This window comes from Myxine glutinosa, chromosome 14 (assembly GCF_964187855.1).
Source record: "Myxine glutinosa chromosome 14, kmMyxGlut1.1, whole genome shotgun sequence".
NCBI classification, from domain to species: Eukaryota; Metazoa; Chordata; class Myxini; order Myxiniformes; family Myxinidae; genus Myxine; species Myxine glutinosa.
The window spans coordinates 20,778,883-20,796,230 of NC_136274.1; the positions used below are offsets into that span (position 1 = coordinate 20,778,883).

General features: G+C 41.7%; 1 protein-coding gene across 6 annotated transcripts in view; it reads right to left on the bottom strand.

The window, feature by feature from the left end:
• The window catches only part of FHIP1B (FHF complex subunit HOOK interacting protein 1B), a 59,329-nt gene that overhangs the window by 14,638 nt on the left and 27,343 nt on the right, over window positions 1-17,348 (bottom strand). For all 6 annotated transcript variants that reach the window (XM_068135246.2, XM_068135250.2, XM_078768044.1 and 3 more), the window contains 5 exons: window positions 17,056-17,214; window positions 9,435-9,521; window positions 8,962-9,129; window positions 8,662-8,741; window positions 5,437-5,603 (listed from right to left, as the gene is read on the bottom strand). In XM_068135246.2, the coding sequence (XP_067991347.2) occupies window positions 5,437-5,603; window positions 8,662-8,741; window positions 8,962-9,129; window positions 9,435-9,521; window positions 17,056-17,214 (661 nt within the window). The remainder of the gene's footprint in view (window positions 1-5,436; window positions 5,604-8,661; window positions 8,742-8,961; window positions 9,130-9,434; window positions 9,522-17,055; window positions 17,215-17,348) is intronic.

Genomic DNA, 17,348 nt, shown 5'->3' on the forward strand with positions numbered 1-17,348 from the left:
TGTGTGCGTGTGGTTGTGTGCGTGTGCTTGTGGTTGTGTGCTTGTGGTTGTGTGCGTGTGGTTGTGTGCGTGTGATTGTGTGCGTGTGGTTGTGTGCGTGTGTGTGTGTGTCTTCCAAACACATACTTCTGGCATGATATTATTTATCATATTTACAGCAATCCTTTAAATTATTTATGTTTAAGTTTAGGAACAACCAATACGGTACAATTAATTAAATGCATTTTTTAATAAGAAATGAATAAGAGAAATAAGAATTGAAAATCATAAGAGAGAGAATTGTGAGAAACAAAAAATAAAAAAAACAAGATGTACAGTCATGTGAAATAGTAAGTACACCCCATGTAAAGTTTTGACTTTTTCAACATATTTCAACATACAGCTATTTGATCTTCATTTCAACAATATTGATAGATAAAGGTGATATAATATAACAAATATCATGAAACATTTACCATTTTGTAGTCAATTTTATTTGTACATTTACCATTTTGTATATTTTGTATATATATATATTATATATTTACCATTTTGTAGTCCATTGTATAATTTAAATAAATATAAATGCAAATTTCACATGTGGAAAAAGTAAGTACACCCCTATATTTATCACTACTTCAAATACCTAAAATTAGAATCAGGTGCACCAGCTCAGGTGCAAATGATTAGAACATCGTTAGAGAGGATCTTGGAGGAACCTGTCTTATTTAAACCTCAGACATTTAGTTTGGTTTGCTCTTTATTGTTGAAGTGTGCGGCGTCACCATGCCGAGATCAAAAGAGCTCTCTGAGGCCTTCAGAAAGAAGGTTATAGATGCCTACGAGTCTGGGAAGGGATTTAAAAAGATCTCCAAACAATTTGAAATCAATCATTCGACTGTCCGGAAGAACATCTCCAAGTGGAGAAGATTCCAAACAACTGCCAACTTGTTCAGGCCAGGCCGCCCCAGCAAGTTCAGCCAGAGAGCAGACCGCAAGATGCTGAAATAAGTCTCTAAGAACCCCAGAATGTCCTCACAGGACCTACAGGTAGCTCTTGCCACTGGTGATGTCAAAGTGCACGAGTCTACCATTAGAAAGAGGCTGCACAAATTTGATCTACATGGGAGGTGTGCCAGGAGGAAACCTTTGCTGTCCAGAAAGAATATCAGGGCAAGACTAAAGTTTGCCAATGAACACCTCGGCAAAGACCAGCACTTCTGGAACAATGTGCTCTGGACAGATGAGTCAAAGGTAGAGCTTATTTGGCCACAGTACCAGAAGACATGCTTGGCGAAAACCAAAGACAGCATTTGACCACAAGAACGTGATACCAACTGTAAAGCATGGTGGTGGAAATATTATGGTTTTGGGCAGCTTTGCTGCATCAGGGCCTGGGCAGCTCACCATCATAGAATCCACTATGAATTCTTCATTGTACCAGAGGGTGCTTGAGGATAATGTGAGGCCATCTGTCAGAAAGTTGAAGCTCAACCGAAGGTGGACCTTGCAACATGACAATGACCCTAAACATACCAGCAAATCCACCAAGGAATGGCTGAAAAGAAAGAAATGGAGGCTTCTGGAAAGGCCAAGTCAAAGCCCGGATCTAAATCCCATCGAGATGTTGGGGGGGGGGGGGGATTTGAAACGAGCTGTGCATGCAGGAAACCCCTCAAACATCGCACAGCTGAAAGAATTCTGCATGGAGGAGTGGGCAAAAATTTCTCCCAGTCGATGTCAGAGACTGGTAGACAGTTATAAGAAACGCCTACTTGAGGTTGTTTCTGCCAAAGGGGGCAATACCACCTATTAGAGCCGAGGGTGTACTTACTTTTTCCACATGCAAAATTTGCATTTATGTTTATTTAAATTATACAATGGACTACAAAATGTAAATGTTTCATGATATTTGTTATATTATATCACCTTTATCTATCAATATTGTTGAAATGAAGATCAAATAGCTGTATGTTGAAATATGTTGAAAAAGTCAAAACTTTACATGGGGTGCACTTACTTTTTCACGTGACTGTATGTGTGTGTGTGTGTGTGTGTGTGTGTGTGTGTGTGTGTGTGTGTGTGTGTGTGTGTGTGTGTGTGTGTGTGTGTGTGTGTGTGTGTGAATTTAAAGACAGAATTGTAAGGAGCAGAAATGAAAAAACGAGATGTGTGTGCGGGTGTGTATGTGTGTGAGCTCTATTATGAGCCTTAGCTTCAGTAAAAATAAAAATTAAAAAAAAAAACCCCCACAACTAGGTAGATGACATTTCCCCTCCAGTCATCACAGCAGCAAGGTGTCACAAACACAAACGCACAAAGCCTGTGCAAGCAGTGATTTTCCCAGACAAGAACAAATCAAACGCACATTGGGGCACAACCCTCGAAGCGTAATTCCAGCGTTTCACAGAAAATACAACAAAATAAGCTCTTTCTATTTTTAATAGATACCCTGTAGAATGATGCCCTTTTAATTTGAAGGATACTGCACAAGATATGGCGAGTGTTGAGGGTGTACAAGTATTAGAAGACAATACGTGACGTGATATTTAGAGAAGCTCCCTGGTGTACGACACTCATACTAACTGAACTTAAAACATCCCTATTGATTTATTGCATGACATGACATTTCCAGATGTTTTCATTACTCAATGTTAAGAATTTTGGTAATTATATAAATCAGCAACTTGTACAATGCACGTCTCACACTTCCATCAGATTTGTCTGTTTTTGTGTTACACATACAAGTACGTAGCTAATAATGCTAGGATCCCAAGTTCTAATTTAATCCCCAAGGTATCAATCTATCCATCATCCAATCCTCCATGTACCAGATCACGGAAAAATAAAAAAAGGTTTTGCGAGTGCAAAATCTCTGATCGTAATGAAGAATACTTCTCCATTTGTATTCATTCACTGACCTGCAAAAGTGTTTCCACCCTCTGGGGTCAAACTTGATCAAGACGAGATGGAATGCATTGCTATTTAAACTTTGTATCCAGCGATTCATTGCAATTCAAAAATAACGAGGGAGAATCACTTTGCAATAACATGTACCCCACCGGTCCCAATGAATGTTCTTTTTCCAAGCACTCAGCAATTGAGAACCATATGCAGTAGGGGAAACTGTTTTTGGGTATGCAAAGCTACAGAATAAGTTGCAGTTTCTGTATCTCATCATAATAAAGCCAGGTACCAGTTTTCAGTTGGATATGTTAAAGGGTATGGAAAAAACGTCTGAAAAGCCACAGTTTGGACGGACAATAATGTAATGACAAGTTAGAGCTACATTCAAAGTACACTGCCCTCATTCCAAATAATTACACAACATATCCTCCAGCACGCGACCTTTCTGGAGCACCTTGGCGGCCTGTGATGCCGCATTGCAGCACATGGAGACGTAATTGGGAGGGAGCGTTGTACAATAAAATTGATTGATTAATTGCGTAATTAAAATAAATAAATAAAAAACATAAAATAATATAAAAAATTCGACTTGTAATTTTATTACTATATTTACTCGGTTGTAATTATTGGGGAAAATGCCAGGGGCATAGAAAAGGCTCCTCTATATGGTATGTGCCATGTGGCAAACGATAGAAAAGAAAGGACATTCCATAACTTGTAGAAAATGCCAAACAATAGAAAACAAGGGACATTCAAAAAATCTTGTGTGCATGCTGGACCCATTTGTAGTCCTTTGTGGTCTTAGAAGGAACTAAGTAATGCTCTAGAAAAGTTCATATAAAGGGGCACCTTACATATATAGGTTACAATACATTTACTTCTTCATGCAGCTGCATGAATCAAATTGGCACCTCTTATGAGCCAAACAAAAATAGGACCGCAGGTCCTGACGCTCACTTGGATCAGGAGCAACAGTCACTCAAACCACCCACAAACCCTACAGATGCTGATATTTTAATGCCGTGAACAAACTTTGGTACATCATGGGCGATGAAGGTCGTGATCAAGTTTAATTGAAATATTGTGTGTGTGTTGTTTCGGAGAAGAGAACAAATACCTATTTGGGGGGAGGTGGGGTGGGGTGGGGGGATCAAACTCTAGAAACCAAGTAATGTAAAACTCTAGAATCTCCCCCGTAAACCCCATTAATGAAATTAAGTAATTAATCAAAAGATTAAATATTTCATTGATTAATCAATAAATCAAGAATACCCTTTTTATAGTCAAATCACATGATCACTGTTGTGCCATAATAACAGCTTCCCAGCTCAAAAGGTGCCTGAAATATTGCCCAGACGAGGAAGAAAATAAAGAAGTAATTAATAAATGGATAAGAATTAAGTAATTAATCAATTAAGTGATTAATTAAAAAAAAATTAAATAGTTTTTGCCAAAACACGTGTTCACTATTGCGCCCAAATTTCAGATTCCTAGCTCAAAGGATGGCTGAGATATCGCCCGGACAAACAAAAAAACAAGAAAACGAACAAACAAATGGAGTGAAAACCGAGTATGCGCTTTTAGCACACGTCATTGCCGGGCCCCCTTCGATGCCCGGTGATGACGTCATGCAGCTCCTGAAGATAGAATAGGTACAATAATAAGGATTATAACATGGCCGAGTCAAAAGCATTATATGCTAAGTGAGTGTGATTAATAGGCGCTATAGGGTAACCAATAAATGTTTAATTATGGCAAAAAGGACTTTGAATACAAATTGAACTCAACTATGTAGAATCCTCCACCCCCATCCTTACACCACCTGGCTGCTAACATAGGGAGTGGGTGTTTCTAGTTACAATAAGGCAGAATTTTGTTATCCTCTTCACGGCCAATAAGCCCCATACAAATGTCTTCATAATTCTTCGACATTTTAAAATGTTTTTAATCAAAATGAAAAACCAACTTATTATTTATGGTGACTTCTTTATGATTTATGATTTATGATTTATACTTTATGACTTGTTATTTTTGATTTATTGAGCAGCAACGAAGGCTGGAAAGGGTGGAAATGTGAATGGTTCGGTGGATATGTGGAGTATCGTTGAGAGAGAGGAAGACAAATGATGAATTGCGAAAGATGATGGGAATAGAGCCTGTGATTGATGCTGTGAAGAGGAACAGGTTGAGATGGTTTGGTCATGTGTTGAGGAAGGATGAAAGTGACTGGTTGAGAAGAGTGATGGAAATGAATGTAGAAGGAAGTAGAGGACGGGGAAGACTGAGAAAGACTTGGCTAAAGATGGTCGAAGAAGAAATGCGGGCAAGGGGGTTAACAAGGGGAGATGCAGAAAATAGGGCAAGATGGAGAAGATTGTCATGGGGACCGCAAGGCTAACCCCCACTCTCGCAGGGAAAATGGCCTTAAAATGCATGTTGTTGTTGTTTGTTGTATTTATGGTGACTTCAAACGAGTTTCTTTTTTTGATCAAAAAGTTGAGAGAAAGATAAAATACATTGCATCCCATAACAGATGAAAAGCGACCGTACCTTTTTCCGGCGTCATTTCCTCTTTGTCTACCCTTGCGGGAATGACGTCAAGTTTGCAGCAACTTGGAACTAGGCCCAACATCCTCTGCGCAGCCATGCCGTACATGTCCGTGTCACGCACGGCTCCACGCTGGCTTGCCATTACGTGTGTGCATGGGATCAGGTACCTGACAATGGCATGCACACATTGGTTTGAGAAACTGCTCTCTTGAGGCTGTCAAGTCCATATAATTGTCTTAGTGGAGCATCAATACAAGGGGATGTTAGAGTATTAGCAAAGCTTAACATTCACCCAAGAGACAATTTGAGAGGCTTTGGCACCAATGGGGAATCGGTTTCCATACTCCATACAGTGTGAAATTGAGTATTGAGGTCCATCATACAGTATTGAGGAAGGATGAAAGTGACTGGTTGAGAAGAGTGATGGAAGTTAATGTAGAAGGAAGTAGAGGACGGGGAAGACCGAGAAAGACTTGGCTAAAGATGATGGAAGAAGAAATGCGGGCAAGGGGGTTAACAAGGAGAGATGCAGAAAATAGGGCAAAATGGAGAAGATTGTCATGGGGACCGCAAGGCTAACCCCCGCTCTAGCAGGGAACATGGCCTTAAAATGCATGTTGTGTGTTGTTGTATACAGTGTGTACAAAACTGTAACGTACTCTTATTTATAATCGATATGAAACAATGACTCTAAAGGTGGCATCTTGCACCATTGGCCAAACCCACCAACAGAAACGAGCAAATAATATGGTGAGATATGGATAAAGACACCGATCTTGTATGTTCCATTGCTCACACAAAATAACACGAGCAAGTGCGCATAATAGAGCATGCAGACACACACCGAGTGCCACCACAAAATGAGTGCGAAGAAAAATCATTTTTGAGATATCTTACTTTTCCTAAATCAGCAAAAATAAACCAAGAAATAAAAATAACTAGAGAGTTCAAAGAACACCTTACACTGTAAAGTCTAGAGAAAACGGAATTTGGCAGAGTCTGCGAGCGGCAAATTTGATTGGTTGAGATGATGTAAAATGCCGTAATATTCTGCCTAAACACAGCTAAACGGAAGGTTTTTGAAAGTACCAAGATGGCAATTTGTGTTCAAGTGTGTAATTGAATGGAAATAAAATAAAGATTTTGGAAGTTGTAAAAAAAAAAAAAAAAAGTTTTGGAAGTTTACCACCGTTGATGCAGTTTCTTATACACCACCTTAATTAACACTGCACAAGTTATTCATGTATTTTATGTGTCCTTTATGATGCTCTTAAAAAAGCAGGTTTCCTGTTTGGAATGATTTCCTTTGACTGTCAGACAGACAGACAGTAAAACAAACAAAAAAAAAATCTCACTCCTCTCTGCACATATGCGATCAGTACAAACTCGGAGCCAAGGTATGGTAAAACTGGAGGTTCGTTTTCCAATTCATGTTCTGATTCGTGTTCAAAATATAACATTAAATTTAAATCAAGTAGTTCCTTGATCATAAATTGACGTTTGTAGACAGACAGACAGAAAGACAAAGTTAACCAATTGCGCAGCCCCGCTTTTTGCTATCGGAGAAATAATAACCTTCACAATATTACCAAATAACGATGCAACAATAATAGCATGCGTGGTTCTCAGGTTATGGGCAAATACATTGGGAGTCAGCAAAACGTGAAGCCAAGAAATTGGCACCTTACCCTAAGACTATGGCAAATTCCATTGAAAAAGTTTATTAATGGCAATTTTTTGCTAGAGTTAATTGGTTTCATGCATTACAATTCCATGTGAAACCATAACAGCACTCGGTAGAGCGCATACCTCCACCAAGCCGAACAGTTTATGTTTTGTATCCCACTTATAGGCCAGATATGGATTCGGACCTGAACCAAAATGTAATCGGCTTGTTCTTGTCACCTATCCAACTCATCTACCAAGTTTTGTCATAACTCGTCTTCAGCCTTTTGAAATATGTTATATATCGCTTCTTCTTTTTTTTTGCCCGATCTCTCAATGGTGAATATGGCTTGGGATCCTAGGATCCTGAGTTTGAATCCCGGTCGATTGCTGAATTAACGCCAGGGGGGTTTGACTCAGCCTGTCATCCTTCCGAGGTCGGCAAATTGAGTAGCAGCTTTCTGGGATGAATGATCCCGGTGTGTACCCCGATTTAGAATATGTACAGCATATCCCTGTGCATTGTAAGAGGTGACTAAGGGTTGGCGTCAGGAAGGGCATCCGACCATAAAAACATTGCCACAAACAGGGAACCATGATTGTCATGGGGCCCGCAAGGCTAACCCCCGCTCCAGCGGAGAAAAATGGCCTTTAAACGATCATTCATTTATATTCATTCTCAATGGTGAAGAATCACTTAAAAATTAAATAAATCTCGTATCCAAATCCATATTCAATTCTTCACCAAAATCGAATCGATTCGGTCTTGTCACACACCCAACCTGTCCACCACGTTTAGTCCAAATCCGTCCATATATTTTTGAGATATTGTGCTATATATAGTTTTTGGCCCCATCTCTTAATGGTGAAGAATCACTTCAAAAATTCTCTGATCCGGATTCGAATCTTCACCAAAATCGAATCTATTTCGCTTGAAGAAAATTCGACTAGCGGGATCCGGATCTTCAGCAAAATGTAATCATTTCGTCCTTGTCACATACACTACCTCTCTGCAAAATTTCGTCTGAATCCGTCCACAACTTTTGGAGATATCTTGTTCACAAACAAACAGACAGACAGACAGACAGGGGTGAAAACATAACCTCCATCCACCTTTGGTGGCGAGGTAACAAGTCTTTCACTTGTGTTCAGTTCTCTGGTTGCAACTGCATGAAGCAAAATGCATAAAAAATTTTTGTCAGTTTACCTTTAAACTTGTGCAACGTTATTATGATTTCAACATCTTCCAATTAGAATTTCAACCATCCAACTTGAGTTCAATGAATTAGTAAAATACGCATATATCAAGTCAAACTACGACATCAAATGAAGTAAATATTTGCTGACAGAATGGAGGGCCATGCTGAATACGAGAAAAACTGGTCCCCAGCACCGACTGAGGAATCTACTCTGGGAAGGGAGTCAAATCTGCATTGCAGTGTCAAATTCCCCATGAGCAAGTACGATGTAAATAGAGCAAGAGTGGATCGGGGTGGTGCCAGCATTCGAACCTATGCGCCAGCTCGTGGAACAGAGCAAACTACGCGTCGAGAGACACACCTGAACACGAGCTGTAGAACGACGTCCTCACAGTTCAGGTCCAGCAGCGTGCGGAACAGGGCGAGGGACACCATACACAGCTGGAAACAGAGGGAAGGAACTCGTCAAATCATTCATTCACAGAAAGTTATTCCATAGGGAGACCAATTTCACGTTATCCACGCTTTGCCAACATGAACCCGTTTAGGTTTATCGGCCTCAAGCAAGCACATTCGATACAACGCAGATTTTTATGGGGGAATATTTAAGGATTTGTCAAAGTGCATAGAAAAAACAACAATAAAGAGGAGGCAGGTGTACACGAGAGTTGCTGGCAATGCGACTGATGAGCGTATCCAAAACAGGGACATCGTCGTGCTGATGCAGCAGGATAAAGTGCAGGAAAGCGCAGAAAAGCGATGGCTCTGAAATGCTGCGAAGGAAGAGGTCCAGGTAAGCGGTGCTAGCGATCAGTTCCTCAACAGATGACTGGACCAGGAAACAGTGGGAAAGAAAATATTAGAGGGTCGTTACGCAAGTGATTTTTATTTTCCATCACAAGTACCTACAACCTTTCACCTTTGGTGACCAATTGCTCATCGATTTGGTCGATTCGTCACTCATTGAAAAACAAAAAATGTCAATATGTTGCCTAAAATCCCCCACCCCTCCCCCTCCCACCACCTCTAAAAAAACAAAACAACCCAAATCCATCCGACAATTACCCACTCTAATGCAACCCTCAGAAATATGACAACATAAACTCTAACCATGCAACAAACATCTCAGCTTACCTTGTGCAAAGCAGGACCCAACACAGGAATAAGGAAGCCATCGTAGATATACTTCACTAACTGTTGCTTCACATCCTTATGCGCCACCTACAGATATCAGGGATGGACGAGGTAGTCAAAAAATCTTAAATGTATCTCACTGAAGGGTCCTGTATTCAACTTCAAGATTACTTAAAACATGAAGAGCAAATTGGTACAAAATAATTTCCTCGGTTTTCCCTCTTCTTTGACCCCTCCTTCCCCACCCACCCCCCCCCCCCGCCCCCCTTTTGCTTTGTTCCAGCTTGTGCGCCACGTGGTGTTTTTCTCCCACTCCCCTTGCTCTCATTCTTCCTCAAAGTGTCCCTCTACCCTGCTGTTGGTGTTTCCCCACTTTCCACTGTTATATGCTGTGTTCTGGCTCTTCCATGAGCCTCAACTTTGTATAAAGATGAGAGAGAAAGAGAGAAAAATACAGGGGGAAATACACAAATGAGAAGGAGTGAGGAAGGAGAGGGAGGGAGAGCAGGAGAGAGAGGAGAGAAGAGAGAGAGGGAAATAGAGAGAGCACAAAAAGAGAAGGGAAAGGGTAGGGGGGGGGACAAAATGAGAGGTGGGGTGGGGTATGAAAAAAGGGCAAGTGAAAGGAAGAACTTTCAAACAACTCCATGACTTACCAGTTACAAATATGTAAAATAATTATATGCTATTACAAAAGAAAACCTGTATTTAATCATTTTTCATGGTGAATCCATAAAAACATCCCATTGCACAGATTTATGTGGAACAGGTAGTATACCAGGGAGAAGTAAAAAAAAAAAAAAAAAAAAAAACATGCCAGAATTGCAAGCAGTATTGATAGGCTTCCAGGGCAGGTGTTTAAGATATCAAAAGAAGTGCAGAATAAGTCCACGCGACTGACATCATTTTCAATAAATTTTCCTCATGGGTAGTCAATTATATCAGTAAAGTTTGATTTGGCTCGGATAAGTGGCTTCGAAGGAGATTTTTAAAGTTATTTTAAAAATCCAAGATGGCCACCATTCCACATGACATGTCATAGTTCAGAAAAGTTATTCCCCATTTATATATATATATATATATATATATATATATATAATATATATATATATATATATATATATATATATATATATATATATATATAATATATATATATATATATATATATATATATATATATATATATATATATATATATATATACACACACACACACACACACAGACTTGGCATTCAATATGGAATATTTTTTTTGTGGGGGTGAACTTACTTTTCAAGATGTCTTAGAACCAAAAGTTCATTGGAATTATGTTGAAATTATTCTAGATTTTGTTAATGTGACCTTTAAAAGAAACAAAAACCACATTTGACATTTCGAAACAAATAAATTGATCCTTGAAAGTGATGTAAACTGTTATCGAACTCAATTCATGGACAGTACTGTGTTAAACTTCTGTACGTTTTCCAGAAGTATCTCTTTATTTTGCACATTAGCCAAAAATTTATTCAACAAAAACAAAAGTTAAATTACGACTGAGATTACGGACAGTAAAATTACAGTTCAGTACTTCGTGTAACCCCCACGAGCATTCAGGAGAGCACGTACACGTTGAGGCATGCTGTTCACGAGATTTGCCAAGGTTTGGACAGGAATCGCTTGCCATGCAGTGACAATAGCCTGCTGCAATTCACGCACAGAGGTCGGCTGCTGGTCCAAGTGGTCGATTTGACGCGTTATTTCTGCCCACAAGTTCTCTATCAGATTCATATCCGGGGACATGGCAGGCCACTCCATATGCTCTACACCACGGTCAGCAAGAAAGTGTTGGATCATGCGAGCACGATGAGGCCGTGCATTGTCATCTTGGAAGACAAAGTTTCCTCGAAAGGCTGCATGAGCAAATGGAAGCAATGTTTCTTCCAGAATGGCCCTGTACTTGAACTGGTTCAGGTTTCCATTCAGAACAACCAGGTCAGTTTTGCCCCCTGCATGAAAAGCAGCCCAAACGGTCACCCCACCATCCTCCAGCTTGGACTCTTGGCACTACACAATCTTTGTTGTAGGCTTCATGCACTTGTCTGCGCACTCGGACGCGGCCATCTTGACGATAGACCAGAAATCTAGACTCGTCACTGAAGATCACATGATTCCAGTGTCCTGGCTGCCTTTAACGGTGCTCTCTGGCCCACTGCAATCGGCGCTGGCGGTGTTGTCTGGTCAGGCGTGGCTTTCTCAGGGGACGCCTGGCACGATAGCCTGCTTGAACCAGTCATTGGTTGACTAGCCTTCTGGATACAGGCACATTTGTCAGTTGCTGCCACTCAGCCCTAAGCCGATTAGCTGACTTGGTACGGCCATTGCGGACTAACCTGTGCAGCTGGCGATCATCCCTCCTGGTGGTTCTGCGGGGACGTCCTGGCCTCGGTATTGGAGTAGGGACACCCCTCTGAGCATTTCGTTTCAGGATCTTTGACACCTGACCTTGAGTGATGCCATACTGCCGAGCAATAGCACGCTGTTTCATGCCAGAATTTCGTAAAGCCACCACTCCATGACAAACAGCATTGTCGAGTTGACGGACCATCTCCAGAGGAAGCGGCAATATCTTTTGGAGACGTGCAGCAGTTGTTTTCCACTAATACAGAACGCAACAACCCTTGTATACCCGACTGTGAAGCCAATCATCAAATGCACCTGTCCGTACATTTTGCCACGCCACCTGTGATATAATCCTGTTGTTGACTTCTTGCTGTGACAGACAATCAGTGACATGGTTCTTTTAACAAATAAATCACCAAAGTGTAAAAGAAACTCACCAGATTGATATACTTAGTTAAGAAAGTAAACCCAATGAAAGAAAAAAAAATAATTCCATATTAAATGCCAAGTGCCAACCAGTATTACCAGTATTATAATAGTGGTGCTAGGATTCATTTAATACTAGAATTCATTTAATTCATTAAAATCATTATTACCATTTTTAATATTTTTATTTTCGTAATTTTTTCTTTAATACATCTATTATTTGCAGGTGAAGTGGAAATTTAATGATGGCTGGTAATTCAACGGACGAGGAGCGCAAATGGATTTTGAAACAGTACTGGAAGACAGAGAATCGTGAACGTGTGCGAGAGCAGTGGCGAGAAACATTTGCATCGCCTCCACCAACGAGGCTCACGATTTACCGGATACGTGACAAATTTGAGAGGACGGGGTCTATCCACAACTCGCCGAAGAGTGGTCGACCAGTCACCGTGACAACGCCAGAGAATGCAATGCAAGTCACCCTGGAATTTACCCAGAGCCCTCAGAAATCGAAAAACAGGGCGTCATCTGAATTGGGTATTGAACGCAGATCGTTGGGTCGTTTGATGCACCGTGCAGGACTGAAAATGTACGTGCCACGATTGATAAATGGTTTATTAGAGGATGACTCGGATCGGCGTTTACAATTTTGCGAAGCCATCCTGAACGAGGAACGAGAGGGTGACAGCATTCTGCGCAAAATCGTGTGGTCCGATGAAGCAAACTTTAAGCTATCGGGTGCCGTTAATCGACACAATTGTGTGTACTACGCAACTGAAAACCCTAAAGTCACGATTGAGCAACAGCTCAATCAACCTGGGGTGACAGTGTGGGCTGGCCTGTCCTGCAAAGGTGTCGTTGGACCTATCATTCTGCACAGGACTGTCGATCAACACGTGTATCTGAACATGCTGACGGATACAATCATACCACAGGTACGCGAACAACAGCAGCAGGAGGACTTCTACTTTCAGCAGGATGGGGCGCCACCGCACTTTGCACTCACTGTGCGTGCGCTACTTGACAAAGAATTTCCCAACAGGTGGATTGGACGTCGGGGAGCCGTTGACTGGCCACCACGTTCGCCGGATCTCACCCCTATGGACTTCTTTTTCTGGGGATGTGTAAAAGACAGGGTTTTCACACGCAAGCTACGTTCTGTTGATGCCATGATTCAGTTCATACGGGAGGCTTGCCAGGAAATTGATGCTGATAAAGACCTTTGTGCCAGAGTGTGCATGGGTGTCCACACTCGACTAGTGGAGTGTGTGAATGCCAGGGGCAAAGTTTGAACATTTGAGGGATTAATATGTTTATTATTATTGATATGTTATTATTGATATGCTTGTATAATCAATAAAATACGTTTTGTGCGCACGTTTTGTTTTTCATTACTGTATACCTACTTTTGCAGCTTCAAAAAGGGGACCAAAAAAACAACAACAACCATGGTTCCCGAAAAAGGCCAACCCCCGCTTTGCGGGGAAAAATGGCCTCTAAAGGTGGTTTTTTTTATACCTACTTTTGCAGCCCCCTGTATATAATTTCTTACCAGTTTATCTTTTCAGCAGTTCTGGAGAAAGACGTTTAAAGGTTTTCTTTAAATCCAGGATGGCCACCATAGCATGTGACTGATGATGTCATAGTTTGCAAAATGTTTTTCGCATGGGTAGTCGATTATATATATGAAGTTTTGGATTGATCTGTTGAGCAGTTCTGGAAATATAGATTTTCAAATAATATTTCCTTAAATCCAAGATGGCCGGCATACCACATGACTGATAACATCATAGTTTGCAAAGTGTTTTCCTCCTGGGTAGTCAATCATACATATGAAGTATCAGATTGATCTGTTGAGCGGTTCTGGAGAAAAGATTATTTATTTTATTGCTTAAATTCAAGATGGCGGCCAAACCATGTGACAGATTACTTATTTTTTCACAAGCATTTGTCCCTATGGGTAGTTGGACAGACGTTTAAAATTACGCTTTGATCCGTTCAGTGGTTTTGCAGAAGTTTTTGAAGGTTTTTGATAAATCCAAAATGGTGGCCAAATTACATGACCAATGATGTCACAAAAATGATATGCGCTAAGTCACATAGGAGTCTAACAGCTCCCAAAGTTTCAAGATCATCGGGTTAACCTTTTTTGTGAAAATCTGGGTACAAAATTTTTTTTAAAAGACAGAACTAGTATCTATCTATAATTCCAGTAATCTCTGTGTGTGTGTGTGTGTGTGTGTATGTGTGTATGTCTGTGTGTTTGTCTGTGACCGCTGTTTCTCGACAACCACGGGTCCGATATACTTGAAACTTGCCAGGTATATTGCTGGGGACCCGAGGATGTGCCTTTTCAAGGTTTCATATTAATCGGACAAGTAGTTACCGAGCTATGGCGATTTCTTTACCAAACTCCGCAAGCCGTTCGCTTTGGACCAAACCATTTCATGTAAATCGAGGGGGGGGATTGTCACCGTACTCGCAAGCCGTTCGCTTTGGACCAAACCATTTCATGTAAATAGAGGGGGGGGATTGTCACCGTACTCGCAAGCCGTTCGCTTTGGACCAAACCATTTCATGTAAATAGAGGGGGGGGATTGTCACCGTACTCGCAAGCCGTTCGCTTTGGCTTTGCAAATGGACCAAACCATTTCATGTAAATAGAGGGGGGGGATATAATTATAATAGATATAAATAGAGGGGGGGGATATAATTTTAGATATATATATAGTACGGGCATGCCCTAGTCTATCTATAATTCCAGTAATCTCTGTGTGTATGTGTGTGTGTATGTGTGTATGTGTGTGTGTCTGTGACCGCTGTTTCTCGACAACCACGGGTCCGATATACTTGAAACTTGCCAGGTATATTGCTGGGGACCCGAGGATGTGCCTTTTCAAGGTTTCATATTAATCGGAGAAGTAGTTACCGAGCTATGGCGATTTATTTACCAAACTCCGCAAGCCGTTCGCTTTGGACCAAACCATTTCATGTAAATAGAGGGGGGGGATTGTCACCGTACTCGCAAGCCGTTCGCTTTGGCTTTGCGAATGGACCAAACCATTTCATGTAAATAGAGGGGGGGGATTGTCACCGTACTCGCAAGCCGTTCGCTTTGGCTTTGCGAATGGACCAAACCATTTCATGTAAATAGAGGGGGGGGATATAATTTTAGATATCTATCTATAATTCCAGTAATCTCTGTGTGTATGTGTGTGTGTATGTGTGTGTGTATGTGTGTGTGTATGTGTGTCTGTGACCGCTGTTTCTCGACAACCACGGGTCCGATATACTTGAAACTTGCCAGGTATATTGCTGGGGACCTGAGGATGTGCCTTTTCAAGGTTTCATATTAATCGGAGAAGTAGTTACCGAGCTATGTCCAAAAAACGATTCAACCAATCAGAGAGCAGCGAGCTATCACGTGTGCCGAACGTGGCGAACAGACTCTGCCTCGGACGGCACATTTGAGAGCGTATTCATTTATTTCACGTTGGCAAACTATGTTGGCGCTATGTTGGCGTTAAACTATGTTTTAAAACTAATTAAAACTAATTTGCGATTCATCGTAACTGCGATATGCGACCTTCCGGACAGTCAAATGAGGACGTCACTTCCGGACTTACGGATAGTCATAGTGACGACGTACTGATGCTGAACGTGGCGAGCAGACGCTGTAAGGTACGATCGATTGTAGTACACGTTTATAATAACTCTGCCGATACAGGCCCGATTAACTGCAGCGCCATCCGAGCTGTGGCGTCGGGACGATACATTCATTGTACGGTCACATCACGCACTTACGGGCACGCCCATGGGCCCATGGGCACACCCATGCATGCATGGGCGAAGACTTTTTTTTTTTTTTTTTGGGCAAGGAACGGGCACCCACGTACGGGCACGTCCTAGTAACAATAATCTTAACAAAAACAATAGGCTTCCAGGTTACTTGGCTGCCTTGTAGCCAATTTTCATGGGTCTTCACCGCCTTGTAACATAACTGCCTACCAGACTCGGGAGGGGGTGGTCTTTTGTGGTGCTGATACACCACTTGTGAAAAAAGTTGATTTTGGTATTCCTGGCACGTGCTTCCGTCGAGTTAAGCATCATGGGAAAAAAGTGGACGGACGGTATTGACGGTATTGTCATGCTGGAGGGGGAATCTCATTGTCATTGCAATATTGTCACGGGGCATGCTGGAGTTTAACGCTGAGGATTTTTACTGCCTCATATCCTTGGCTAGTAGATTTGACGTGTCTTTCCAGTCCGCTGGGGGACTTGCCGAGTTTTGGTTGCGGTGGACTGCCGCTGGTCAGCCGAGGACCTCTCTGACCACAAGAGGGTTGTGACTTTCTGCCTCTACGAGAGCATTTCCGATTATGATGTCCAGTACTGGATGTCTCGTTGTTTTGAAGTGAAGACCCCACCATGATTTATCCGAAATGGTTTGGGTATATGGACCAGAGCTCGGCAGTATCATCAAATTCCGTATCAAGGATGATGGCACGGTTAATCACATCCCTAATGGGTGATGTCCCAGGTGTTGCCTCTGGGACAAGCAAAGCTGCTGTGGCAGGGTTGCCCGTTTCCTCCCAACTCCCATCCCCTCACCCCGCAGTAAAGGAGAATGAAAGGATGGAGGGAGGGAAGAAGGATGAGGGAGAAAAAGGGGAAGAGAGCAGAGTGAAAGCTGAGGTTTAAATAAAGACCAGCCTTTTCACTTTCGTTCTTCACTGTCTGCAGCAGTTTCATCGAGTCTTCTTTGCTTTCTGCCAACAGTGGCATCATCAGCATATCAAGGCAGAAACTAACCTGCAGGACAGCATTGCAGAAATCCAGGGCAGTCATGAACCGAACGAGTGCTGGAACACCGGCACAGTCCTCGGGTTGCAGAGCATGCCAGTCATCTGAAATCGCCTCCATCTTCCTGGGCAGTGACGAGTAGAGACCGCTCAGCCCTGAAGCCAACACCTGTCCGGGAAAAGGATAGAGGAACAGAACAGATCTCAATTTTGTGCTGCAACACCTTAAACGGGACAATGCAGAACAACTTGACAACGTTCTACAGATTTGTTGAAGTGAGAATAAAAAATTGTGCACATTTG